Below are 27,889 nucleotides of genomic sequence, written 5' to 3'. Positions count from 1 at the left end.
TTCACTATCCTTGCTAACTGCACCCTTGTGCAACTTCCTAGAGTAATTGTTTTTTTCTCTACTATCCAGGGATGCATTATTGAAAAATTCTTTAGCATCCACTCTATAAAATTTCCTCACACCCTTGTGCAACTTTCAAGAATAATCCTTTGTTCTTTCCTATCAAGTTATGTATTGAAAAATCCTTTAGCATTTACTGTATAAAATTCCCTTAGTAATTTATATGTTTGTATCACATCCCTCTTTCTGCTTATTGGCTAAACTTTGTAACTCACAAACTTTCAGTCTGCCATTTTGATCACTTAAGAGACTTCAGAGGCAAGTGATCTAAATGGTAACTGGTCTGTGGCATGGTTCCTATGATGATAGACTAAATGTTTGCACTTCTGGATCTCTTTCACTAATTCCACATTTCCAACAAACCTGGGTGATGAAATCATAGTAATTCAGATGTGCTTTGCAGTCCAGTTCCCTCTATCCCAGAGTGCATAACTTTACACTTTGACAGATTGAACTGGAATCTTTTATCCTTTGCCCAAACTCCGAGTCTCTTTAGATCATCGTGCAGTTATATTTGCATCATATAAACTTTTGTCCTGTCTAGTTTAGCATCATTGGCAGATAACTGGATATTCCTCCTCAAGTCATCATTAATGTACAACATGAACAGCAGCAGCCCAAGTGCAGAGCTCTGTGGTGTACCATTGGTCATCTTTCTTCTCTTTTGATTCATCTTTCATGTATCCACATCACCATGTTCTTGTCTATCCCATTTGCTCTGACTTAATAGGTTTCCATATAATATCCTCTTTAGCTCAGCTGTCACTTTATTATTGAAAGTGAATAAACTACTAAACAGGACTTCCCATTCACAAAGCCATGCTGTTCCCCATCTGTGGTACAGTTGGAAGAATGATGAGACATATGCCAATTGATTGGAAAAGTGCTAGTTTTGATTTTAGTCATAATATGAGGAATCTTAATATTAACTCTTTCAGTTGAAAGTAAGTTAACATCACACAGGAATATCAGGATTTTTCTTCCAGAAACGTGGGATTTTTCTAAACAGGCAAACCTGAAAAAAAAAAATTCAAAATTAGTTGGATAGTCATGTTTTCAGTAGTTTGGGTTCTGGATACATTCATGAAACATGTAAAAAAACCTGGAGTGCTTGTTTTGGTGGTAAGTTAAGAAAGATAGAGGAGGATGTTTTAGTATTGACTATTCATGTATTATTAGCAGATCTGAACTCTCAGGAACAGTTACTTCTGAACATTTTGTTCATTAGATGAAGTATGCTGCTGAAGATGATGCTTATTGTCCTGTTGGCATATCTTGGTGAGAGTCGTGGGTTCTATGTTGAGTTATTATGAAGCAGTGTTGGAGAATGAGGTCTGACAGAATCTGTTCAGTCTGAGTTGAAACGATCATGTTTATTTAAGTTGGGTTGAGTGTGAGATCAAAGGTGAGAGCATATGAGATCATTTGATAATGATCAAGTGATCTCACATTCTTTCTTAAACTTTATTAAGCTATCCTTGGTTAGTGTCAATGGCTAAGTTTGACAGACCTTTGACCTAGTTTTCCTGGGTGTATGTAGGGTTTTGTGCTCTCCTCTGAGATAGTTTTTCTTGTTTCATTAATGTAGAGAATGACAGTTGACAAAATTGTAGACCCCTGGGTGGGCTAATTGGGAGAAATGACAGCTCCTCTTTGCTAGAGTTGGAGGGGGGGAACTTAATAGTTATGCTGAGGTTGTACTTTTGTAGTCTTCACTAATTTTATCCAAAATTTCTATATGGTATGACTATTTTCAAATACTAGTGTTTTCAAAATTGTTCTGTTGGATTGTGTTGAATAGTAATTTAAGTATTTCCATTTTAATTATACTGAGTTATTGGGTGTGGTGGGAGTTTGCATGTCTATAGCAGGAATATGATGATGATGACTGTGAGTGAAGGACAGTCATCATCATCATCATCATCAAATTCCTGCTATGTACCCTCAAGGGGGTGTACAGGATATGATAGTACTACATGAAAAAAATTACATCATTATTAATTTCCTATCTACAATTTTCCTCCAAAACAGTCTGTTACTTGTCAAGACTCCAACATTATCAGATCTTATATTTCTATTGTCTAAGGCACTTTGTATCGTATCAATCCACCTATATCTTGGTCTTCCTCTGTGCCATTTTGCTGCCAACCTGGCAGAGAACACTTGTTTTGATAATCTTTCCTCGCCCATTCTGTTTAAGTGACCATACCACCTGAGATTAGCTCTGCTAACGCATTCCTGGATGCTGACAATGTCAAGTTCTTGTAGCGAATATTGAAATTGATGCCATCTGTTCACGCCTCTAATCTTTCTCGGGACTCTCATATCTGTGGTCTCTAGTCTTTGGTCAAGTGTTTTACTTCTGACCCAGCTTTCAGATCCATAAGTTAAAACTGGTTTGAACACTGTCTTGTATACAGCTAATTTAGTGTTCTGACTAATTTCTCTCTTATTCCATATGAATTTATTCAATTGACTTCCCACCATACCAGCTTTGCTGATTCTGTTGTCTCTTTCTATATTTAATTTACCATCTTCAGTAAAAATCGTGCCTAAATAGCTGAAATGTTTTACTTGTTCCACAGGTTCTCCATTCACAACACAGTTGACATTTTCAATGATTCTGCCTATTTTCATTGTCTTTGTCTTTTTATTGCTGACCTTCATACCATATCTATTACAACAGCTATTCAATTTAGTCAGAGAATCTTGCAGACTTGTAGCGCGATTTATTTAGAAGTATAACATGATCCGCATAAAGCAAAGAGCTGACATTAACATCTCCAATTTTGATATCATGTTTAATACCACTTTCCTTCATAATGTGATCCATATAGATAATGAATAACAGAGGGGATAATGTACATCCTTGTCTCACACCAGATTTAACATTAAACCATCTTCCTGTACTTCCTTCAATTCTAACTGCTGACTTATAACTCAAATAAAGACTAAGTATTGCTTGATATAATGCCCCATTGACACCATATAACTGCAGCGTCTTCCATGTTGAGTATGAGATTTTTGGTCAAGTTAATCAAGTTCTGTTGTTCCTCATTTAGGTGGTGAAAGACCTACTGTCTCTTTGAGTGTTATTGCTAATTTCTTTGCTAATTAATAGGTTAAGTTGTCTACTATTTATGTTAGAGTTGAGTGGAATGTTGTTTTATTGTATGTTGGGTAAACTGTGTATTCTGGGAGCATGGTGTGGTGTGGTAAAAAAAAAAATATTTTCATAGTATCATTGTATAGAAGGTTATATGTTTTTGTAAATCAACAGTTTTGTTTTTACTGCATTTAGAAGGGTCATAATCAGTGGTTTCATGTCAGTGTCTACCTGTAACATGTTGATTTTATTCTGGGTAAAATTTTTGATCAAGTATAACTGTTGCATTTTTTTTATCAGGTTTTGCAATCAGAATTTATCATTCTTGAATGATTTGATTGTGAGCCATTCTTCTTTGTTAAGCTTGCTATTCAAGACATTTAGCATTTATAATGTTAGCCATTTCCAATCTAATTTTAACAGCAACAGCAGTCGGAATGTGTTTCAGATCTTAAATTTTGACAGATGCGAAATTTAAGCTCTTCTTTAATATGGAATGTTATTTTTGTGCAATGTTGAGAAAGGTTAATTATTTAGAATTGGCTTGTGTTAGGTGATTGGTGGCTCTTGGGTTTGTACATCAGATTATCTCTCTGTAGATCTCAATTCTGACTGCTTACTTACAGCTTAAGTATCCTCGTATATTTCATTTTCACTATTTTCTGTCATTACCTTCTGATTTTTAATTATATCTTTCTAATCATTGCCAGGTGACTTAACTCTTACAAACTTTTCACACCACTCCTTTGTCATCTTCTCACTCTCATCTTGGCCATCCACTTCTGTTTATACTGTCCATTGTACTGAGCATTGGAATTTTTATCTTTCTGCTGTTATCCATCCTGCTGATACATCTGCAAAGATTATATTGTTAGATTGTGATAGAGTGGAAATTTATGAATTTCTATCTTATCACAGTCTAACATGCTTTTTCAAACAAAAGAATGAGATAAATACAATAAATTGCCTCTAAGTGTAGAATAAGTATTATGTATATATAAATCAAGTGTGTTCTGTTATGAAAAGGTTAAATAAGTATGTATTTTGTGCCATTCACGAATGTGGTTAATTTAATATTGAAAGTGTAAAATATTAGCAGAGCATTATAAAACATGTATAAAAGAGTTATGGAATGTAAGCACAAATTCAACAGTTTGGGGGGGGGGGGGGAGTCAAGTCCAAAGGTTACAGAGTCGTAATACGAGGAAGCGGCTCGCACGTCAGCGTACATGCAATAAGCAGGGCAGAAAATGGACGCTGTGATGTAATAGCAAGTGTGAGTCAGCTGGACATCGAAAGGGGGCGAGAATCGCCGAGAAGAATAAGGGAAATATAAGGGTCATGCGATCCTGTAACAAGGCTTTTTTGTTCCTGGATTTTCCTGGTGTGTTCGCCTCTCATGGTGGCGTGGGGTGCGAGTGCCTCGATGTCGGACGGATCCCGATAGGCAGTCGCGGATCTTGGTGGCCGTATTCGCCGCGAAAAGAAGCACGTCCAGCAGTCCACAGAGTGCCTGTTCCTGTGAACCTATGAAGCACTAAAGAATCGAAAAGGGGAAGATAAGTAAACTTTGTTTGTGTTATACTGAATAGGAATGAAAGATTTGTGTCACAATAATATGTTATAGAAGAAGAACATTAATGATCTAGGATAGGATTGTATTGCTAGGACTCTAGAAGAATATTGATTTTACCTTACTATCTGTCGTTGTGTTAATGTTCGCCTTTATATTGAATGAAATTAAGGATATGTTTAGAGTAAAGAATTGACATAATATAAAGAGATTGTGAAAGATATGAATGTTATCTTGTGTAGTCTGACAGAGCTACGGAGTCTTAGATTGATTGTGATAATAGTACATGACTAATGCATTAGCGAAGGTTAATATAATTCTTACTTTAGGAAGCTACTGTATAATATTTTATAAGTGTAATAGTAGTGTTTGAATTTTATATACCTTGTCTGAAACTCCCTTAAGATGGGATTCAATTTAGTGTTATGTGTATCAACTTTTGAGTATAATAAACCTTGATTGAAACTTTGATTCTAACAAAGACTTTCTGTGATTTCTGGAATCCGATGCACCACTTATAAAATATTAATGCGAACCTATGTGGGATATTTGAAAAGGGTATATTTTGGCCACGTCTACAGAGTTGATAGGTATCATTAAGCACTGTCCAGAGATTACCTCTTGGTTGTTAATGTTTAATTAAATAATAGCGCTAAGTGTCGCAGCGAAACAAATAAATTTCTTGGCGTTTTACGAGAAGTAAATCTTAGACACTCTGATACTCTGGTACTGCCTCTATCTCGAGGAAATTCCATTGTCCCTCAGAGGTACCACGTGCTACCCGATAGTGTATTACGGAGATAAAGCAACAAAGGTTTAAAATAAGTGTGAATAAGAAGAAGCAATACAACATAAATGGCGCAGCCGGTAGGATAGTTATAATAAGGAAGAAAAAATTACAACATTAATGGTGCAGCCGATAAGGTTAATATAGAAGGTTTAGGTAAGAAAAGATAGAATAAAATACAACCGTTGTACATATAAATAAAAGACAAGAAATGATTACAACAATATCTTTCTAATTATTTTCTGCAATAGATTCTCTTTTTTCAGAATTAAAATTCTTCATTTGGCCTCACAGAATTTCAAGAAATTCTATTTTGCAAAATGAAATAATAAAAACATAATAGTTAAGTAATTTTAGATTAAAACACATTGTTGGAAATATGGAAAAATAACAGCATTTCAAAAAGCCGCAAACTAAAACTATAAAACCATTATTATACCTACAGCAACATATGGAGACTCAATCAGAAAGAAATACAGAAAATCAGAGCATTTGAAATTCAGTGCTTAAGAAAATAAAACTCAACAGTCAGTACACAAAACAAATGAGCAAGTCAAACATGAATTAAACCAGGGTTTCCTCAAACTTTTTCTACGACATAACTCTTCACAAATCCTGAAATTTTCACGGAACACCTTGGTTATTTTGTAATGTATTAATTAATAATTAATTGATAATTTAGCTGATTTTTATTATTAATTAATAATTGTTAATTAATAATTAATTAAACATTGATTAAAGTTTAATTTAATTGCTGTTTTGATTAATTTAATTGATTTAATTAAAGCATCAGTAAACTACCCATCATTAAATTAATTTGTGCTGATTTTCATTGACATATCCTATTCTGATCACCAATCTCAGATGGTATGGTCACTTAAATAGAATGGGAGAGGAAAGATTAGCAAAACAAGTGTTCTCTGCCAGGTTGGCAGGAAAACGACCCAGAGGAAGACCAAGATATAGGTGGATTGATACGGTACAAAGTGCCTTAGACGATAGAAATATAAGATCTGATAATGTTGGAGTCTTGACAAGTAACAGACTGATTTGGAGGAAAATTGTAGATAGGAAGTTAGTAATGATGTAATTTTTTCATGTAGTACTGTCATATCCTGTACACCCCTTGAGGGTACATGGCAGGAATTTGATGATGATGATGATGATATTATTATAAGTACTTACGAGTGAATGCAGACTTTTTCTCCTCTGGTAGTTTTCCCCTCCTTTTGTACATCCTGGAGATTTTTTTAGGCTTGAGGTGGATGACTCACTATCTGTTCCATCACAAACACCTTCAATAAGAGATTTCTTAATACCAAAATTAAACAAAAAGTGCCTTGTCTCTTATTCATATTAGAATTTAAATCTGTATTCCTATTACTTTTAAAAAAATCACTGCACTCCGGTTTCAGAACAAGCACTTGCACTCTGCAATATGAACTTGCGAAGAAAGTATTCAGTATTAATAGATTTGAGAAATCCAGATACAGACTATCTTGATCTTCAATTTCACTGGAAAAATTTTCTTTATACTTCCTTGCAGATTGGTCACTGACATTTGCAACACAGATGTTATTTCCTTCGGTTCCGCCCATTGTTGTAATCAGCTTGCAGGCAATTTTTATGATTGGTCATAAACGGCAGTATTCTCTTTCCTGATTGTTGAAAGATTTCGATGTGTGAAAATTAACGATAATTCGTGAATATTTCCATGTTTAAAAATATGACGCTTGGTTACTGACATTTGTTACATAGAAGTAATTTCCTTCAGTTTTGAGAACAGAGGATATGCAACTATTGTTATAATCTGCTTGCAGGCAATTTTTATGACCAGTCATAAACAGCGGTATTCCCTTTCCCAAATGTTGAAAGGTTTCTATGTGTGAAAATTAACGATGCACAGATGTTATTAGGCGTTCTGGGTCTGAGCTTTTCGACATGTTCACGAATATTATTCTCCTCAGAATGTTTCTACTATAAAATATTTATTCATGAAAAATGCTTAGAAAACTCAAATGACAAATTCCAGAACTTCTCGCAGAACACCTATTCACCTTTCATGGAACACTAGTATTCTGCGGAACACAGTTTGAGAAACACTGAATTAAACTATAGAAAAAATGGCATAAGTATAATTCTTAAACGGCAATTAAGATGGTTTGGGCACCTCCAGAGAATGTCCTTCTTTCAGAGATTACCAGATACAGTCATGAATCATTGAAGGAAGGTGATCAAAAGGCATACCCAGAAAGAACTTTGCTTTGAAGGAAAGATCACAATTATTGGGCTTCAGGGAGATGACAGAAATGCCCAGAGATAGAGCTAGATTGCAAAGATTTGTTCATAGGAGACCCAACCTGTCATCTGATGGATGAGAAAGAAGAATCTCATTCAAGATTTATTAATCATGTTTTTTAACAATATTGATTCAACTTTTTTTTTCCCCATAAGCTAAAATGGACATGTTTATTATTATAATGTTTTATTATTATTATTATTATTATTATTAAACAAGACCTCATGGAGTCAAAGACTCATCTAGGAGGTCCTTTTATCTCGCACACATCTCATCATACCGGGTCTTAAATACATTCAAACTCCTTGCAGACACCACACTCTCAGGCAAGGCATTCCAATCATTCACAACTCTGCACGAAAAAAACCTGCCTCTCACTCCCCTACTCACACCCTCTTTATACAGTTTCCAGGCATGACCTCTGGTTCTCCCCTGATCTCCCACTATTCTCTGTAGAACTTCTCCACCATTGATCCTATAACAACCCCTTACCAACTTGTAGGTCTCTATCATATCTCCCCTCTTCCTTCTCTCCACTAGACTCTGCAAATTACATCTTTTCAATCTTTCCTCATACTCGACATTCCAGAGGTCAGAAACTACCTTAGTCAGTCGCCTTTGGACCCTTTCCAACATCTCTTCATCCTTCTGAAAACCAGGTGACCAAATCTGGGCACAATAGTCCATGTGTGGCCTAATCAAAGCCTTATACAATGGAACAAGAATTTCCCTACTTCTACACGTCAGTGTCCTCCTCATCATTCCCAGAAGTCTTTGTGTTGTCTTCACAATTTTGGCGATGTGTCCCCTAAATTTTAGATCCTTATCCACTATCACTCCCAGATCTCTTATTTCCTCTACTTCCAACAATATATTCTCACCAAGCATAAATTCTGCATCCCATCTTTGTTTTCCAAATTTTAAAACCTTACATTTTGCAACATTGAACTCACATCCCCATTTGCTTGCCCAATCACTCAATTTATTCAAGTCTTCTTGCAAGGCCACAACATCTTCACTACTCTTTATGGTTTGTCCCAACTTTGCATCATCTGCAAACAACTGAATATCTCCATCCAAATCTTTGCCAATATCATTAATATACAAGTTAAATAGTAATGGCCCTAAAACAGATCCCTGAGGCACTCCACTAGTGACTTTCCTTTTCCTGGATATTGCACCCCCATACACAACTTGTTGATACCTATCAGATAGCCAGTCTCCAATCCAATGCACTAATCTAATATCCAACCCCATCTGCTCTAGTTTGACTGTCAACTTATCATGAGGTACTCTATCAAAAGCTTTTGCAAAATCCAAATATATTACTGTGTATCCTTCTCCTCTGTCCAAGGAAGCAGTCACTTTATTGTAATAAGTAAGTAGATTACTAAAACACGACCTCCCTTTAGCAAATCCATGCTGTCCATCAAAGATTATACCATTGTTGTCAACCCAACTCTGGATCCTAGTTCTCACAAGCTTCTCCAACAACTTAACCACAACACCTGACACACAGATAGGCCTATAGTTTGATGCTTGAGTTCGATCACCTCCTTTATGAAGTGGTACAATCTTGCCCTCCTTCCACTCTTTAGGGACTTGACCAAGTGCAAGACTCGTATTAAAAAAATATGTCAAGGCAGGTGTCAACTCTCTGGCACATTCCTTCAGAATACGCGGTGATATATTATCAAGTCCCACAGCCTTATTTACATCTAGTTTACTCAACTCCCCAAACACCTCTTCCTCACTTACAGTCAGTCTCTCCTCCCCATCATCAACTGCTCTTAATCTCTCCATGAAGTCACATTCACAAGATTGAAAGGTCTTTATGAACTGCTCATTAAGTATCTCCACCACACATTCTGCAACAGCTGTCTTTATACCATTTCCTCCAATCAATGTCATCCTTCCATAATCATTCTTTCTTTTGCTGGCTACATATCGAAAGAACTCCCTAGGATTCTTTTTAGCTTCATTAGCTAACTGCTGTTCATACCTCTCTTTAGCTACTCTCACCAACCAAGTCACTCTCCTTGCCTGGTCTTTGTAGAACTCATGAAATTGATTACTTCCACTTCTCTTATGCTGCCTCCACAATACCCTTTTTCTCTGTATTGCATGCTTAATCTCTTTATTCATCCATCTCACACCTAACTTATTTAACCTTCTCACCCGTGGTATACATTTAGACATTGCATCCACTAAATATTTTTTGAAAATCCCCCAAGCTGCATTGATCTCTTTTCCAGCTAACTCCTCATTCCATGCTACACCTGCAAGCTGTCTCCTGAGCTCTTCATAATCACCCCCCTTGTAGTTCCACATATACCCTTTTTTCACAGGGGTCCTTGCACTGCTGGCAACCACCCAAGTAATCACCTCATGGTCACTTTCACCAATTGGTGGATGATTTGATACCTCATTGATAATTACATCCTCCGATGAGATGACCAAATCCAAGACCCTTAATCCTCTTGTGCCCTCTGTTACATACTGTCTGAGGTAGTTATCCCTCAAAAACTCAAGAAACTCATTTTCTTTACTTCCAGTTGCTATCTCTTCATTCCAGTCTATATTGCCATAATTAAAATCACCCATAATGATCATCCTTTTCTTATTTGCTTGGCTTATTTGACTATACATTTCACTATCACCACCATCCACATTACCAGGTCTATAACAACATCCCACCAAGTATTTGATTCTATTCACCTCTATCTCACACCATACTGCCTCAAAACCACTGGCCCCATTTTCCTCTTGCATCTCTACCTTGTATGGACATAACTCTTTCTCTATCATCAATAGCACTCCCCCTCCCTTTTTACCCCTTCTATCCTCACGAAACACATACCTTTCCATCTCTATTCCTGTCAGGATGTCATCCTCATCTAACTATGTCTCACTTATTCCGACAATCTCTGGGTGCACAGACGCAATTAGTGCAACCATTTCATCCGCCTTGTTTCTTATACTTCTAGCATTGGTATACAAACACAACTCATTTCTGGATCTACAGCTAGTTCCACTGATACCACTCACTCGATGTGATCTCTCCATGCTGGACTGGGGCCATTTCCCTTTCTGCTTCTTCATTTTAGAACCCTTTGCAATTCCATCTGTTTCCTTTTGATCCCTGATCATCCCATTACTTTCCTGCCTACACATTCTCTCACCTTCTCTTGGAGCATCCACCTTTCTCACGCTGTGTATCCCTGTCCACCCTGAGCCTCGCCGTTTCCCTGCTCCTCTTGCACACCCATTCTCTCATTTTCTATACTCATACCACTCACTTCCACATTCATTTCCACTCCTTCAATCTCTCCTGTCTTACTCTCCTGCTCTTCCACATCACTCCCCTCTCGATCTGATTCATTCTCTCTATTCACTTCTCTACCTTCCAGCAGCAGTCTCTCCAAGCGACTCACACCATAACCACTCAAATGCAGTCCATCGCTCCCATACAGCTCACTTCGTCCCTCAAACTCATTCCACACATTAACAAACTCTACTCCCATCTCCTCACACATTTCAGCCAGAATATCATTCATAATCCTTGCTCTCCGCCTCATTTCACCACAATCATACCTAGGCAACACACTGACCACCCTTCCTGTCACACTATTCTCCTTTATCTTTCCAAGCAGTCTCCTGACATTAAAAAAAAGGTTTTATGACTAGATTAAACACAAAAATTCTTGTAGAAAGTATTTTACCTTGGGTATAATATAATATTATTTGTCTGTTTGCTTACTTGGGAAATGGAGTAAAACCAGGTTTAAAATAGCTTGGTATCTTTAACAAAAATTCTTATTTCAAGAAATTGTGAATATTAAATCATTAAAGTAAAATTTTCAAGAATTCTTGGGAACTACAGTTTACCAAAGGTTAAAAAAGTTAAGAATTTAGAAACTCTGACTGTATTCTTACTGGATATTTTTATTATTTCTGTTGCTACTTATCTTATATTTCAAAGGAATTAATATGTATACCTGTGATGTTTTGTATTAAGTATTTGTCACCTCTGTCATTTTTTTATTCCTTTTGTGGCACTCTCTTTTTAAAATTTTTACATTGGCTCCCAAAACATTTTTCACTTTCATGATATTTATCTTCTGTATTTAAGGCATCTTGTGGCTTTTGTTTAGCTACTTTTACACATAACTTTTATATCACATAATTTTACACATAACAATTTTTACATTTATATCTTTTTCATATATGATCATACATCCTAGGTAGTTAGATGAATTCACCTGTTCTAAGATCTTGTTATCTATTACTATTTTAGTTCTTACTGGATCTTGTCCTTCAAATGCCATAGTTTTTGATTTTTCTGTTGAGATTATCATACCACAATCTTTGGCTATCTCATTTAGGTCTAAAATAGCTTTCTGTAAGGTATCTTCAGAATTTCTAATTATTATTTGGTTGTCGGCAAAAAGGAGAGTGTTTAAGTTCACAGTAAGTTTATTACCTTGATGGAAATTTTTATTCCATTTTATTTTATTTAGGTAAATATTAAAGAGAGTTGCTGAGAGGGGGCATCCTTGCCAGATCTCTTGGTTTATCTCTCTTGTATATGATAGCTCATGATTTAATCTTATTTGTATTTGATTATTATTCATATATACTTATGATAATAAGTATATATTATTAGGATTATTTAAATTAAGGGGATATTAAATCCCACATTATTTCAAAGCCAAATAAGAAACTCAAAGATAGGAATCAAAGAGTTTCATGCCGAATATAGCAAACTATAAAAGTTTCGGCGGACTGTAGCGTAAGCTAAAGCACATAGTTCAACACTAGAGCAACTTGTTGCAAAGGTGGGTTGCTTTCATGCCGAATATAGCAAACTATAAAAGCAGCCCACCTTTGTAACGAGTTGCCCTAGTGTTGAACTATGTGCTTTAGCTTACGCTACAGTCCGCCGAAACTTTTATAGTTTGCTATATTTGACATGAAACTCTTTGATTCCTATCTTTGAGTTTCTTATTCGGCTTTGAAATAATATGGGATTTAATATCCCCTTAATTTAAATAATGTTACATCGCTGAAGTGAAGCCTATTAGCTCTTTATATTAAAGTAAAGCTTTTAGGATATTATTTGGTATTTGTCTTTCTTTTAATATGTTAAATAAAATGCTTCTTTTAACTTTGTCAAATGCTTTTTCAAAGTCAATAAATGCAATATGTGTTTCTAAATTGTATTGTCTTCTTTTCTCTATTATTAATTTTAGTCAAAAGGCTGGGTCTATACATGATCATCCTTTTCTAAATCCATTCTGTACTTCTAAAATAAAATTTTTGGAATATTTCATTAGTTTGCTATTTAAAATTCTGCTATATATTTTTAACAGGAATTCAGTATACTTATGCCTCTATAGTTTTTAGGGTCATCTCTATTACCTTTTTTAAAGATAGGAATCACAATTGCTTTTTTCCATTCTATTGGGGGTTACCAGTTGTATAAATTTTATTTAAAAATAATAGGAGTCTTTCTTTGAATCTTGTTCCTTCATATTTATATAGTTCTGAACCTAACTTATCTTCCCCGGTGATCTTCCATTTCTTGTTTTTTTCAGGCTGATTTCTAATTCTTCTTTAGTTATTTCCTTTTCATTTTCATTAAATGCTTGTCAGTTGTCTTTTTTAAAATATTTATCTGTCCATGATTCTGTGTAGAAATTTAGAAATTCTTCTGATTTCAATTTGGTGTTTAATTTTATGTTTTCTTTAGTATCTGCATTTAGGTGTTTCAAAATCTTATATACATTGGGTCTTATTTTATATAAATCATGTTCTAAATTAGAAACAAATTTGTTCCATGATTCTCTATGTCTTTGTCTGACTTCTCTTTTGGCTATGTCTCTTATTCTTTTATATTCTACTAGGTTACTCCCCCCCCCTCAAGTTCCGGACTGGTAGGTCGGTTCTCCTTAAATTCTGATGACTCGAAAGGGGTTTCTGCCCCTCCCCCCCCTCCTGTGCCTATGGTGCCCAACTCCCCAAGTTCCAGACTGGTAGGCCAGTTCTCTTTGAATTCTGATGATTAGAATTTTGAAAACTCGAAAGGGGTTCTGCTCCCCCCCCCCCTTCCCCGAGTTCCAGACTGGTAGGCCTGTTTTCCTTAAATTCTGATGACTCGAATTTTGAAAACTCGACATTCAGGGTAGCCCTGAGTTTCAAAACGTTTCGAATAATGTGACACAAAAATGTTACAAAAAAAGGCTTATCGTTTTATGTTATAGAGTAGATTTCATCTTCTGATCTTTTACTGCTTAACCATTTATGATAGGCTTCTTTTTTCATTTTGATTATTTCTTTGGTTGTATCATCCCATATCTTCAGTTTTTTCCTTTAATTGAATTTTTTGGTCTTTCCTAAGCTTTCATTTGCTGCTGCATTTAGTATTGTTTTTATATTAAGCCATTCTGTTCCTATTTCTTCATTTTGTTTTATTTTATCTAGATATTGATTAATTCTTTGTTCATATAGCCATTGTATATTTGTGTCATTTAATAGTCTAGTTTTATAAACAAACATTTAAAATTTTCTTTCTGTTCTTGTTACTTGTAGCCATTTAGGTGGTAATCTTAATTTTATTTTAATGAGGAGTGGTCACTACTTATTTCATATCCTCTGTGAACTCTAACATCTAACGAAAACTTTGTCTTTTCATTTAAGATAGAATAATCTAATATTGATTTCCATCCTCTTGCTGCCCAAGTATATTTATGTATACCTTTATGTTTATAGAAAGAATTCATTATTTTTAGGTTATTATACAAAGTCGATCAGTTTTTTACCATTCCTTTTTAGAGTATGTTCTGCATATATTCCTATATTATTATTAATTTTCTTGTTTCTAATTCTTGCATTTAAGTCTCCTGCTAAAATTACATAATCATTTTTATTTATTGTATTATAAGTATTTTGTAGCTGATTATAAAATTCAATATTATTCTATTCTCTTCCTTCTTCTGGGGCATATAAACCAATTATTGTTAAATGACCTCTATCTATTTTTATTCTAGCTTCTATAATTCTTTCATTCCATAATTTATAATGTGTTAACTGTTTTGGAAGGGAGTTATGAATCCAAATCATGACCCTATTTGTGCTCTTTGGTCTCTGTCAACTGTATAACACATTAAAATTTTCGGTTCTCATGGTTCCTTTTAATTTTTTTTTTGTTTCAGTGATTACTGCTATTTTAAAATTTCTTTCATTTGATATTAGGTCTAATTCTATTTCTTTATATGCTATTCCTCTTACATTCCAGTTTGCTATATGTATATTTTGTTGTTTCCATTTTTGTTTTACCTTTTCCATTCCAGGATCATTTTCCATAGATTCATTCCGATTACCTTTTTCTGTCAGCCTAAAAGTAGAATTATGTTCTCTATTTCAGGTGACTAGCCTGACGATGGATAGTTCAGTGGTAGGGCTGCTACCTAAAGGCTACTGAACTAGCCTTCTTCCAAATTTCAACTCATAGGAGGAATAGGGTATATTGAAAGGGAAAGAGTAAATTATAGTAGAATAGAGTAGAATTATAGTAAAGGTTTATAGAAGGGACATGGTTATAAGGCCAGAAATGGAAAGACTCCATGGTCCTCAAGTACTCTAATAGCATAAGGGTCATAAAATAAAAAGAGTTGGCTGATTAGGCCTTATAGGAAAGATTAAAGTGAGTGGATCTTCCTCAAAGTAGAAGAAGTGGATAGATCCAGCTAGGGGACCACGGGAGTGCCCTTGTTGTCCACGAGTCCTTATTCAGTATATTCAGACCACTCCACCATATACACACACACATACACACACACACACAGATGTATATACACACATACATACATGGTGGGTTCCCCTATCTGCCACCCAGGGGACATGCTCTCTAGGGGTTACAGGGTCCCCCGAAAGAAATAAAATAATATCAATGATATTATTTTGTAGCAACTAGTAGTTGAGCACTACTACTTCCTACAAATGGAGGATAGGTGTAGATCTGATGGATATATACCTTTCCTCCATTGTAATTTATCATTTAGAATTGAAGGATATACTTATATAAAGCCAGGTGTAAAGAAAGGCTACTCAGTATCTCCACTTTCACTTCCATATAAGTTTTTCTGAAATCTTAGACGGAGGTTCTGCACACTTTCCACTCATTTTGCCGGCCTTGTTGGCCGAGTGGTTAGCATATCCTCTCTCCAGCCAAAAGGCCGCAGGTTCGAATCTTGCCATGGGCATGAACGTTTGTGATTGTCTGTGAAAATATTAATGGTGTTAGTGGACAGTAGATGGCATTGGTGTATATGATGCAGTTCACTGCAGTTGGTGGATTTGAGTGGTGGAGAAGGAGAGTTGTAGAGTAGGTGCCCTCCGTTGATGAGTCTTTGGACTCCTTGGAGGTGTCAAGCCATAATAATATAATAATAATATTACTCCATGCTCTAGGACTACTCTGTTCAGATTAACCTACATTGTCCTGATCTCAGTAGATCTGATGGCTGCTATGTTTATCCCTCTTATGGGAGGTAGTGTTGATTTATACTGATCATTAATATTACCCTTTTAATTTCTTTTTTTAAATGTTTCACCAGGACTTCAGTTATAAATGATACCTTGTTACAGTGTATGATTCTGTATCTTCATTGCTTATCCTTCTGGCATGTATGTTTGTGCTGTTATTCCATCCTTAAAACCATAGTTATTTTTACCTAAGCAGTTCATATGTTTTTTAATGTACTGTGATAGCATTTAAGTTCACTGATTATTCTTGTCCTACAGGAGGATGAAATGGAAGAGACTTATGTCGAATTTTTTTTTGACAATTATTCATAAGACTATTACACTTTTTTTATATAATCTTTGTCAAGTAGCTTTAATTTTAAATTCCTTCCCTGAGGATGCCAATAGAAAAATTGGCGAAACATGTAGGAGGATAAAATAAAGCTACTTGACAAAGATTATATAAAAAAAGTGTAATAGTCTTATGGAAGAGACTTGTTGTTAAAATATTGGTTAAGGAAGAGTGATGATTGGCATTAAGTCATTTGTATGTATGATAAAGAGGATAGGCAATAGAACAGTGCTGAGGCACTCCTGGATTGGTGAGGCAACTTGAAGAGTGGAAGCAATCTATTACATGCAGTGAATTAATGGCTTTTATGCAAACTTTCATATAATGCAGAAAATGTCAACATATTTTTGTGCAAAAATGTAAATTAAAAAAAGAATGCTTTCATGTAAGTTATTTACATTTAATATTCTTGTTTATTATGTAGGCTTGCATTCAATAAAAAAAATACAGTCCTGGTTTATTTCTTACAAGAAAATTTCCTTCCACCTCCCCTTACTTTTGCCCATATCTCCAAGGCAAAATTAGATTCCTCTTTCTTAACCTCTAGTGTTTGCTGGCACAAACAACATCACATTCAAATCAACCTAAAAAAAAAAAAAATTGTCCCTCCCTTCTGGTTAAGGCATCGCTTCTAACTATAGAAACTCCTGACACTAGATAACAGAAGAAAAACTTGTTATCCAATTACAGGGTGTTGAAGGTAGACCAGAGGATGGCAATTTGCTGAGCAAGCTTCAGTGCCATAAACGATCAAATGCAGATATCAATAACAATAGTTTCCCATGCTGTATCCAGTGTTGGTGGAGGTTAGTCATTAATCTAGTGTTTCAGAATCCATTCTGGTGGTTATTAATTAGCCTGATAAGCTATAGGTGAAGTTACTTGTTGATGACTTTCTATTTTTTTTTAGAATTGGTTGGATATATTGTTGCTTCCATGCAGTGCAATAAGTGCCAGCTGAAAATAGGAATGTTTTCCCTTGAAGGTTCTTTAGTATAAAGAAGTCACAGATTAGTCACTCATAACAATATCTTAAATTTAATTCATTTGGGTTGTTTACCTTAGGTCTTTTGGATAAATCTGCCTTTACCACTATATGGATAGCATACAACAGAGTACAGTGCATTGAAATTAACAGCCCATTCAGCATGGGCCACTGTTCACAACAATACCACTGTGTTGAAACTTAGACTCATGCTCTCATTTGCATGGAATGTATGCCCAACTCATATATCTTTGTGTATATGTTTTTCTAGGTTTAGATTATTCTTTGCGTGTACTTTAGGAGGACAGGCAGTTAAGATATTGTTGAAATGATTGGGCTTATTCATTTCATTAAATGTTAGGAATGTAGTATAGCCAAACTAACCAGACCGAATGCTTTAACTAAGAAACTTAGATGTAATTTAGTTATCTAGAAACCAACCGGCTTGTGTAATATAGTATTACAGTTTTTTTTTTTTTTTTTTTTTTAATAGTTTGAAAAGTTTATTGGCCTATTTTGCTCTGTTTTTAGATCCAGGGATCCACTGGAAAGATGTACATATGAAGTTATTCTAGAAGGTAGGAATTAAATATATTATTATTATTGTCATTATTATCACATTCACATCAATGGAGTCCTCTCACTTATTGCGAGAAGCTCACTTAAGTAATAACATATTTATTATAGTGAACCTTAAGCTCTTTAACACTCTTATATGCATTCCAGTAATATGTCCACTTACAACTCTTGTATGTAAAAAATATATTTCTCGCACCCTTTTTCATGGCCTGTAGTCCTTCCCCTCTCGCCTTTAACTCTTATATTTCCTGGAAGTTGTTAATATGATAAAATTCCCTCATTTCTTGCATGTCATATCACTTCCTTTTCATCTATCTGCATTCTCTCGAACTCTTCCCATAACCAACATTGCAGAATTCTGTAATGACCTTGTCATTCATCTTTGGAGCTTTTACAATATTTTCACATCACAATGAAAACTAGGTGACCAAAAATGAGCACAGTAGGCTATATGCAATCTAACCAGGACTTTATATAGTTGCACTACCACCTCCTTATTAATAGTAGCAATTTGATGTGCAGTCTTTGCAAAACTTGCAACATGTTTTTTAAACTTCAATTCACCATCACCTATCATACCCAGATCTTGAATCTCATTCACTTCCTGAAGCATGGTTCCACAAATATAGTTACAGCCTAATAAAGCTTCAATCCGAGATGCAACATCTTGCACTTATTAACATTAAAACTACAGCTACACTCATTTGTCCAAGCTAAAAGTCTGTTCAGATTTTCCTGAATGGAATTAACATCCTCATTATAATTCTCTTCAACTTTGCATCATCAGCAAACAACTGAAGATTGCCAGTCAATCCACGTGAAATAACATTATTAAATATGTTAAACTGTAGTTGCCCAAGAAGAGAACCCTGGGACATGCCACTGATTACCTTCCTTTTTTTGAGACGCTGTCCCATCGGACACTACTTGCTAGTGTGGCTCATTGTTTGTAGAGCCAAGTTCCAAACCATCTAACCAGTCTGTTATCTGTTCCAATCTTCTGCACTTTGTACATCAATCTGTCTTGTGGTGATCTATTAAATGCATTTGCATTGTCCAAGAATATCATTATATGTGAATCTCACTTATCCAAAACATTTGTCATCTTATCATACATTGCAAGCAGATTGCTAAAACAAGAACTTGTCTTTGCAAACTCATTCTGATCATTATAAACAATCGTATGCCTGTCAACCCAATTCTATGTTCTATTCCTAATCAGCTTCTCCAATACCTTGACTACAGTTGAAGATACTGTTGTAGGATATCTGTATTAAAATTCAGATAACTCACACATTAAAAAAATATAAAAATGAATGCACATTAAGTTAATAATAAGGTATTATTTTGTATAGTTATTTAAATGTTTTTCTTTTTTGTATCTCGTGAACAGGATGTTTTTCAATATTATTTTTATCTTTGGCTACTGAATTCTTGTTGCTTGGATATGATATTTAGATTAAATATTACTTTTGTATGAGCTGTGAAAAGTTTTGTAAAGTTGGTCTTGTTATCTAGACAAACATTGTTTACAAAACATGTTATCAAGCAAAAGTCACCCCTGTATTATCAGAGGTGATTAAATGTGCTTACCTCAGTGTGAAAGGAAGAAATGTTATTGTTTCATTTCGAAATTGTAATTAAATAAACTTTCCTGCACTATAAAAAGAACTCTTCTTGTCATTTTCCAGCACAGTGCTAAAAGTAGTAATGGCAGTGCATAATAGTGGACTGGATCAGAAGTTGCTCAGTTGCATTTCCAATCATGTGTGGAAGTGAAAAGAATGTTATTGAACATTGCTAATCAGCTACTTGGAAGTAGGAAAAATAACACAGCAGTAGAAAAATTTGGAGTTTTTGTGTCTTCAATATATGAAGACTAAACAGAAATTGTAAGAAGAGTTAGAAATGGAAAGCTGAAAGAGAATATCTTTTAAAAAAAAGTGTGTGTGAAGTTTATCGTGTTATTAATCCATATTTATTTCTGTTAAAGCTGAGTGAAACTTTAGCTCTCCAGTTCATATAGAAATGGACCCAGCAAAGTTTGTTTTATTTTGGATTCTCAATCTGATAAGTGATTAGAAACAGTTGATATGATTTTAGTTCTTTTCCAGAAGCTTTCACATAGAAGCCAAAATTGTTCCAAACTGTTAAAACAGTTTATATGTTTTTAATAGTGTATTCAGTATTCAGTTGAGTTTGCTTCATATTGAAAGTGAATTAAGTTATTGAAGTTCATTGGATGAAGACAAGATAATGTTTTCTTCTTCTGTGTTCTGTGATTTTAAGATGCAAGAATTTGACAGACTTATGTTGCTGTTATATAGAGAGCATTTTTGTGTGTGTCTTTCTCCTGTGTGAATTCAAGAAGGAATTTCTGTAACAAATAAACTGAAATTCGAAAGTTTTGCCCATATAGGATAAAATTGTTAGTTTATATGTTTACAACAACAGTTTAATAGCCTAATTTGGAGGAAAATTGTTGATAGGAGATTCTTAATAATGTAAACTTAATCATGTAGTGCTGTCATAATAGCCTGAACACCTGTTGAGGATACATATTAGGAAATTGATGATGATGATTATATGTTTACATTTTATGTGCTTACGCTGATACATAAACACAAGTTGCACTCTTTTTCAGACAATCCCACCAACATCATTTCTCTCCTTACTTTAGCTTCTATAATACACTCTCTTTTTCTCTCACCCCATCTCTATGCATTCCATCACTCTCTGCAAAAATCACTTCTTTTCACTTGTATACATATTCTTCTGTCCTTCCACAACTTGCTTTGCAATCTCTCTCTCTCTAATTTTGTCCACAGCATCTTCATCTAGACTGTGTGCTCTCAGCAAACAGCAGCTGTTCTATATGTCCAACACCAAATCCATTCATATGCAACCATAAACCATTCTAACTTCTTTTGATATTCACTCCATACATTCACCTCTTGCCTTACAACTGAGCAATCGACATATTATTATCATATCTAGGCAGCATGTTAACCACTTCTCAACAGTACTATTATCTTTTACTTCCAGCAACAACTTAAATCCTATTCTCTCTGTTATTTATTATATAACACCTACATAGTCCCTATATCTGATTTTTGGAGGCGATATACATTGTTAATTTCATTTTATGCTTTTTCTATTTTTTTTTTTTTTTTAAAGGAAAATTTGAGGGAAAACAGTAAGACAAATCCTGCTACTTCTGTACAAGACCAACTGAACACGTTCTGGTTTTTAATTGGTTTGTGCAAAAGCAAAAATCTAATGTATATCAAGGATCATCACAGAGATTAGCACTTCGCTAATGATTTTCTTGTATATTATTGTATGGCTGTAAGATTTTTTTAGTAATCTAAAATAATCAGTATACTTTGCATAAAATGCACATATCATTAAACATTGCAGGTATATTTAAGAGAAGTGCCAGTGAATTTGTTGTACCTTTTAGCATATTTCCTTAACTAGTTTTGAAACTATAAAATCACATATACCACAGTAAAAATTAAAATTATTATGCGGAAATTTGAATAAAGAAACAGTAGAACACATGCATTAAATTGGAATCCCTCTAGACAGTTGTTTGTTCATGGATTAAAACTATTCAGCAAAAAATAAATTAAAATAGATAAAATAAAACAGATTACAAATTTATTTAATTCAGTTGATTATGTTATGCATTTCCCACACTTTTGGAATAATAAGGCAATTGTTATGATTGAGGTTAGGTCAATGAATTGATGCTTCAGCACTTTCTTTGTATTCATTTCCATGTTGTGCCAGGCCGGATTTGTGAGATTTGATAAGCCGGATGTGATCTTGATGTTTAGGGATGCATTTATTGACAGATCTTCCTGTTTGTCAATAGTAAGACAAGTTGCATGAACATGTACTTTGTATCAGTGATGATAGTTTTAGAGTCTTTTAGAGAAGGTAGCATAAAGGTCAGATACAGTGGCACCTTGGATTGCGAGCAACTTGGTCTGCGAGTGTTTTGCAAGACGAGCAAAAATTTTTAATAAATTTTAACTTGATAAACGAGCGAGGTCTTGCAATACGAGTATTACCTATACACTTTGTCTGCCGAGCGTCACGTGATCACACGCCACTTGGGATTGTGGGTAATCGTCTCACATGTTTGGTCTCAATCGGCATACCTCATTTGTATACGGTAGTCAACATTTGTGCTAGCATTGTGACCACGTATGTGTGTGTAAAGCATTTTTTTTATTTTGCGTCCAAATGTAGTGACTGTTCTTTATTAACTGTACTACAACAGTGGCCCCAATGAAGAAAAGGGTTGAAAAGGAAGATGGTAAGAAGGAGGAGATGATTACGGTGGAAGTTAAAAAGGAAATTGTTGGGAAGCACGAACAAGGTATGCAAGTTGCCGCCATTGCAAGATTTTATAAGAAGTCTACTTCAACGATTTGCACAGTATTAAAGAAGAAAGAAGAACTAAGGGGGCTAGATGTAGCAAAAGGAGTCACGAGAGTATCAAAGCAATGGCCACGTATTCTGGAAGATGTAGAAAAGTTGCTTTTGGTGTGGATAAACGAGAAGCAACTAGCAGGTGATACCGTGACCGAGAACTTGATCTGTGAGAAGGCAAAGGCATGGAACGCCTACCGCGTAAGTAAACTGCCAGGTACGTCTACAGAAAACGAAGAAGGCTTCAAGGCAAGCAGGGGATGGTTTGATAACTTTAAGAGGAAAAGTGACATCCATTGCGTTGTGAGGCATGGAGAGACTGCGAGTTCGGATGCAAAGGCAGTTGAGGCGTTCGTTGCTGAGTTCCAGAAGCTCATGGTTTCTGAGTGTTACCTACCGCAGCAAGTTTTGCAATAAGACGGGGCTTTTTTGGAAAAAGATGCCAAAGAGGACCTACATTACAGCAAAAGAGAATGCAATGCTCGGTCACAAGTCCATGGAGGACTGTCTAACCCTCTTGCTGTGTGCTAATGCAAGAGGTAATTTCAAAGTCAAGCCCCTGCTCGTGTATCGTTCTGAGAATCCACTAGCCTTCAAGAAATGCATGGGTCAGAAGAGCAAGTTAAACATTATGTGGTGGTCCAACAGCAAGGCTTGGGTCACTCGTATTTTGTTCGTTGAGTGGATTAATGAGATCTTTGGTCCTGCAGTGAAGAAATAACTTTTAGAAAAAAAAATTGCCATTCAAAGTCTTGCTGGTTATGGATAATGCTCCTGCTCATCCTCCAGACCTTGAGGACAACTTACTGGAAGAATTTGTGTTCATTAAGGTCAAGTTCCTTCCTCCCAACACTATTCCATTACTCCAGCCCATGGATCAGCAGGTCATTTCGAATTTTAAAAAGTTTTACACTGAGGCACTATTTCAGCAATGCTTCGCGGTGACCGAAGGAACTAACCTTACCCTCAGAGAGTTTTGGAAAAATCATTTCCACATCGTAAACTGCGTCACGATCATCGATAAAGCCTGGGATGGGATCACCAAGAGAACCCTTAATTCTGCTTGGAGAAAACTGTGGTCTGATTGTGTAGAGGGGTTTGCTCATGAACAGGAGCTGCCAGTTGTCGATGAAATTGTGTCCTTGGGGAAGACCATGGGACTGGAGGTGAATGAGGACGACATTCAAGAGCTGGTGGAGGAATATAGCTAGGAGTTTACCACCAACGAACTGATGGATCTGCATCTCGAGCAACAGCAAGAGGTTATGGAGGAGGAGAAAAAGACTGAGACAGCCCTCTGTTCAAATGAGATTAGGGAGGTGTGTAAAATGTGGGAAACAGTGCAAAATTTTCTAGAAAAGCACCACCCAAGTAAGGCTGTGGCAGTGCGAGCGATGAATCTGTTTAATGACAATGCAATGTCATATTTCTGTGAAATCCTCAAAAGGAGACAAAAGCAAGTGTCATTGGATAGGTTGCTTGTTAAAGTTGCACACAAAGAAAAAGAGTCAGCAGATAGCAGTGATTCCATTAGTGACAATGAAAGTCGAACTACCCAGTACAATTACTGTAATTTGTAATGTAATTAATAAATTCGATTACTTTATGTATATTACACTTAAATAATAAAAATATATAAAGGTATGCATATATAAGGTATACGAAGGTATATGTATTTTGTATTAATCATTTTTATATGAACATTTTTGAGTTTTGGAACGAATCATCTGAGTTTCCATTATTTCTTAAGGGGAAATTCGCTTTGATATACGAGTGCTTTGGATTACAAGCACGTTTCTGGAACGAATTATGCTCGCAAACCAAGGTACCATTGTATATGAGTTTGGTTGATGGTTTATAGGTAACAGTGAGTTTATATTTTTATATGGAATTGAAAACACCAATGGGAAAACAAGCTGCTACAGAGAAAGTGCTGAAGCCCTGCTTCATCGACCTCATTAACCCCAATCATAACGACTACCTCACTATTCCAAAAATGTGTGAAATTATTATCATCATATTATGTTCCAAATTTTACACCTTTGAGTAATTCAAATATACCAACCAAATATACATTATCTTATAAAAAGCATGTTGTTCCCCACTCTGTGCAGATTTGTATTCAAAATTATTCTACAATCATTTGCATTAGACCAATTAAGATGGGCACTGATGTGCTATACACTCTTAAAACTTTCATACATCAATACAATCATGCAGTCAAGCTGACATGAATTTTGTAGCACGAGTTGCATAAGCCATGACAGCACACCCAACCAAAATGGGCACCCATTGCCACTGATATATATATATATATATATATATATATATATATATACTGGGGGGGGCTACGCTCCCCTGGCACCTACAGCACCCCCCCCCCTGAGTTCTGGACTGGTAGGCCAGTTCTCCTTGAATTCTGATGACTCGAATTTTGATGACTTGACACTCAGGGTAGCCCCTGAGTTTCAGAACGTTTCAAAAAACGTGACATAAAAAGGCTTATCATTTTATATATATAGGGTAGATATGTGTGTGTGAAAGGTAAAATACATTAGTATTATGGGCAGGCTAAAGTTTTCAGTTATTTTTTAACTATTATTTATTCATTTTACATAATTTGGAAACTGCTCTAGAAGTCAAACAGGGATATTTTCAAAGCTCTTAAGTCTCTATTAAGTGTGGAGGTCGTGTCACACTCTGGGAACTGCTTTCCCACCTAAAAACCTTCACAGACATCCATGCCCACAGTGGAATTTGAACCCGCAGCCTGTTGATTGGCGAGTGCATATGATAACCACTCAGCCAGCCAAGCTGACAAGTTATTGTGGGATTGTCTTGATGAATTTTATTGAAATTTGTATTTGTTGAAAAAATTTATCAAGCTATTGTAGAATTTGTGTCAGTTTAGACCATTTAAAGGGACACAATGGAGTTACACATGTTGAAGTTACACCTTACATGCAGCTGTCTCTGGTTGGATACCATTTAATGACATTTGGGATTTGGATTGCACCAGGGTATTCATGTAGTTCAAACATGGCTTTGGTCAGATAATTTTGATTGGAAAATTTAAAATTATATAAGAATTTCACAATTGGTTGGATTTTATTCTATTTTAATGTCAATTCCACTCACAGAAAATAACTGAAAGTGGGCTAAAGGTTAGATAATTTGAAACCTTGCTCTGGAGACCAAATAGGGACCTTTTGCAAGTTTCTAATGAACAAAGTTGGTCATTTCTCTCAGTGGTGATAAAATTCTTCAGTCATCTCAAGACATTCTGAGCTACATGCCAACTGTGGGATTCAAACCTAGTGCATGCTTGTTGAAGAGTGGAGATCTTATCTCCCTTTGCTACCCAAGTGGCAAATAGGGATTTCTATTAAAATTCGTTGAAATTTTAATTTTGGTTTCATTCAGATAATTTTTAGTGGCAATATTAGCCAAGCAAAGCCATAACTGTCATATTATATTTTTGTGTTATGTTAACTATGTTCTATTTTGTCTTGAGATTATGTAAGTGAAGATTATATTTTGTTCACTTACATTTTGCCAAGGTTGTTTAAGTGAAAAACATGGTATGTGGTTGAGTGATTCTGGAAGAAAATTGTCTATAAAACTGCTCAAGCCAAGGATGAGTTGTATTTTCTGTAATACTGGTGACAAATTGTTGTTGTCATCATTGTCATCCTTTCAGGATTTAGGCCCAGTCTGTTCGAGTCTCATTCCATCTTTTCCTTGGTCGTCCTTGGCTTCTATATCCTCCAGCTGGGTGGTATCAGAGTAATTTTTTTTTTTTTTTGGTCGTCCATTCTTTCAATATTTGTGTATTTTGTCCAATACTGAGTCTATTTTTAGTTCTTTATGTATTTCTGTGCTGCTTTTTTGTTCCAGAGTATATATAGCCTGTTGTCCTATGCAGGAATTTCATTTCTCGAGTTTCTATTATTTTTTTCTTTTGCAGTTTTTATGGTCCATAATTCACTTTCATACGGCAGAGAAAGTCTTGCCAAAGCTTTTATAAACTCTTATTCTTGTATGCTTTTGAACTTGGTTAGGTTTGAAAATATTATCGATCATTCATCATCAGTATCATTGGTTACTGTTCACGTGTAATTGCAACTCACAGGAAACAGAGGCAAAATGGCAGTAAGAACAATGACCTGCATGGTGTGAAAATCAAATGTGGTGAATGAACAGTGTAGACTTTTTGAAGATGTTTTGATGTCATGAGTTTAGTTTATAGGTGTGGGGGATGTGCTTGAGAAATTGAACAATAGAAGTGAGAGGGTATGAATCTGCTGAAAATGTGATGTTTTTGATGGACTGCAATATGTTAAATGAGAGCTAGTAATGAGGAGTGCATATAAGACAAAGACAGAAGGCAGAAGGGAAGATAAAATTGAGAACACTATCAGCGAGAGAATAATGAGTGTTGAAATATGATTGTAAATATGGGAAAAAATGAAAGAGAGTAAAAGTGAGCATGATTGTAGAAACTAGAGCAGAACATGACAAGAAAAAAGCATGCAACGTGATTGTGGAATTTAGTGTGATTGCTGATATGAAAGAGGTTGGTTGGCTGATTGATTTGGATTTACAGCTGAAGCAACTCTGGCTATGAGTCCAGTGTATTGTGTCTGTTAATGGCAACTGTTCTAATGTCCAGTTTGCCTGTTTTGCAGTATGAAAAACTCTTTCTGAGACTGTCTACCTCACCTTCATTTGAAAAGCCCTCATGAAGGTTCATTACATCTCCTAGACAAGATTTGAACCCAGGTCTTTCCATCTAAAGGCATCATCGAAATCGACTGAGCATGGATGCTGAAAATGCAAGCGTTGAAGAAAAATTTGAGGCATATGCAAAATGAGATTAGATGTTTGATGGATACGAACAGAAGAGTGTGAAAGAATGAAATGAAAGAACAATGAAGAAAAGAGGTAGTGAATGAATTAAGTATGGTGTAGTGTGGTGATGCTGTTGTTAAAGTTATGGCAGATGGAGGGAGGAATAAACAAGGGCTGTTTTCCAGTCAGCAGGATGTTTATCCTGCTGCCTGGGTCATTGATGTTTTGGAAGTTAGAAGGACACTTGAAAGGGAGTTATTGGTGGTTTTATGGGAACAAATGATTTTGCTGGTCACATGGAGAATGTGCAGATAGATATCAGGAGATT

General features: G+C 35.5%; 1 protein-coding gene across 5 annotated transcripts in view; it reads left to right on the top strand.

Moving 5' to 3' along the window:
• LOC150104450 (DNA-directed primase/polymerase protein-like) overlaps positions 1–27,889 on the top strand; it is a 369,024-nt gene that overhangs the window by 155,644 nt on the left and 185,491 nt on the right. For all 5 annotated transcript variants that reach the window (XM_090395149.1, XM_090395148.1, XM_090395150.1 and 2 more), the window contains exon 5: positions 18,220–18,266. In XM_090395149.1, the coding sequence (XP_090251275.1) occupies positions 18,220–18,266 (47 nt within the window). The remainder of the gene's footprint in view (positions 1–18,219; positions 18,267–27,889) is intronic.

This window comes from Typopeltis vanoorti, chromosome 7 (genome assembly GCF_054136105.1).
Source record: "Typopeltis vanoorti isolate ZY-2024b chromosome 7, IOZ_Tvanoo_1.0, whole genome shotgun sequence".
Taxonomy (NCBI): Eukaryota; Metazoa; Arthropoda; class Arachnida; order Uropygi; family Thelyphonidae; genus Typopeltis; species Typopeltis vanoorti.
Note: the sequence above shows the minus strand (reverse complement) of the source record. Positions and strands in the feature narration are given on the sequence as shown.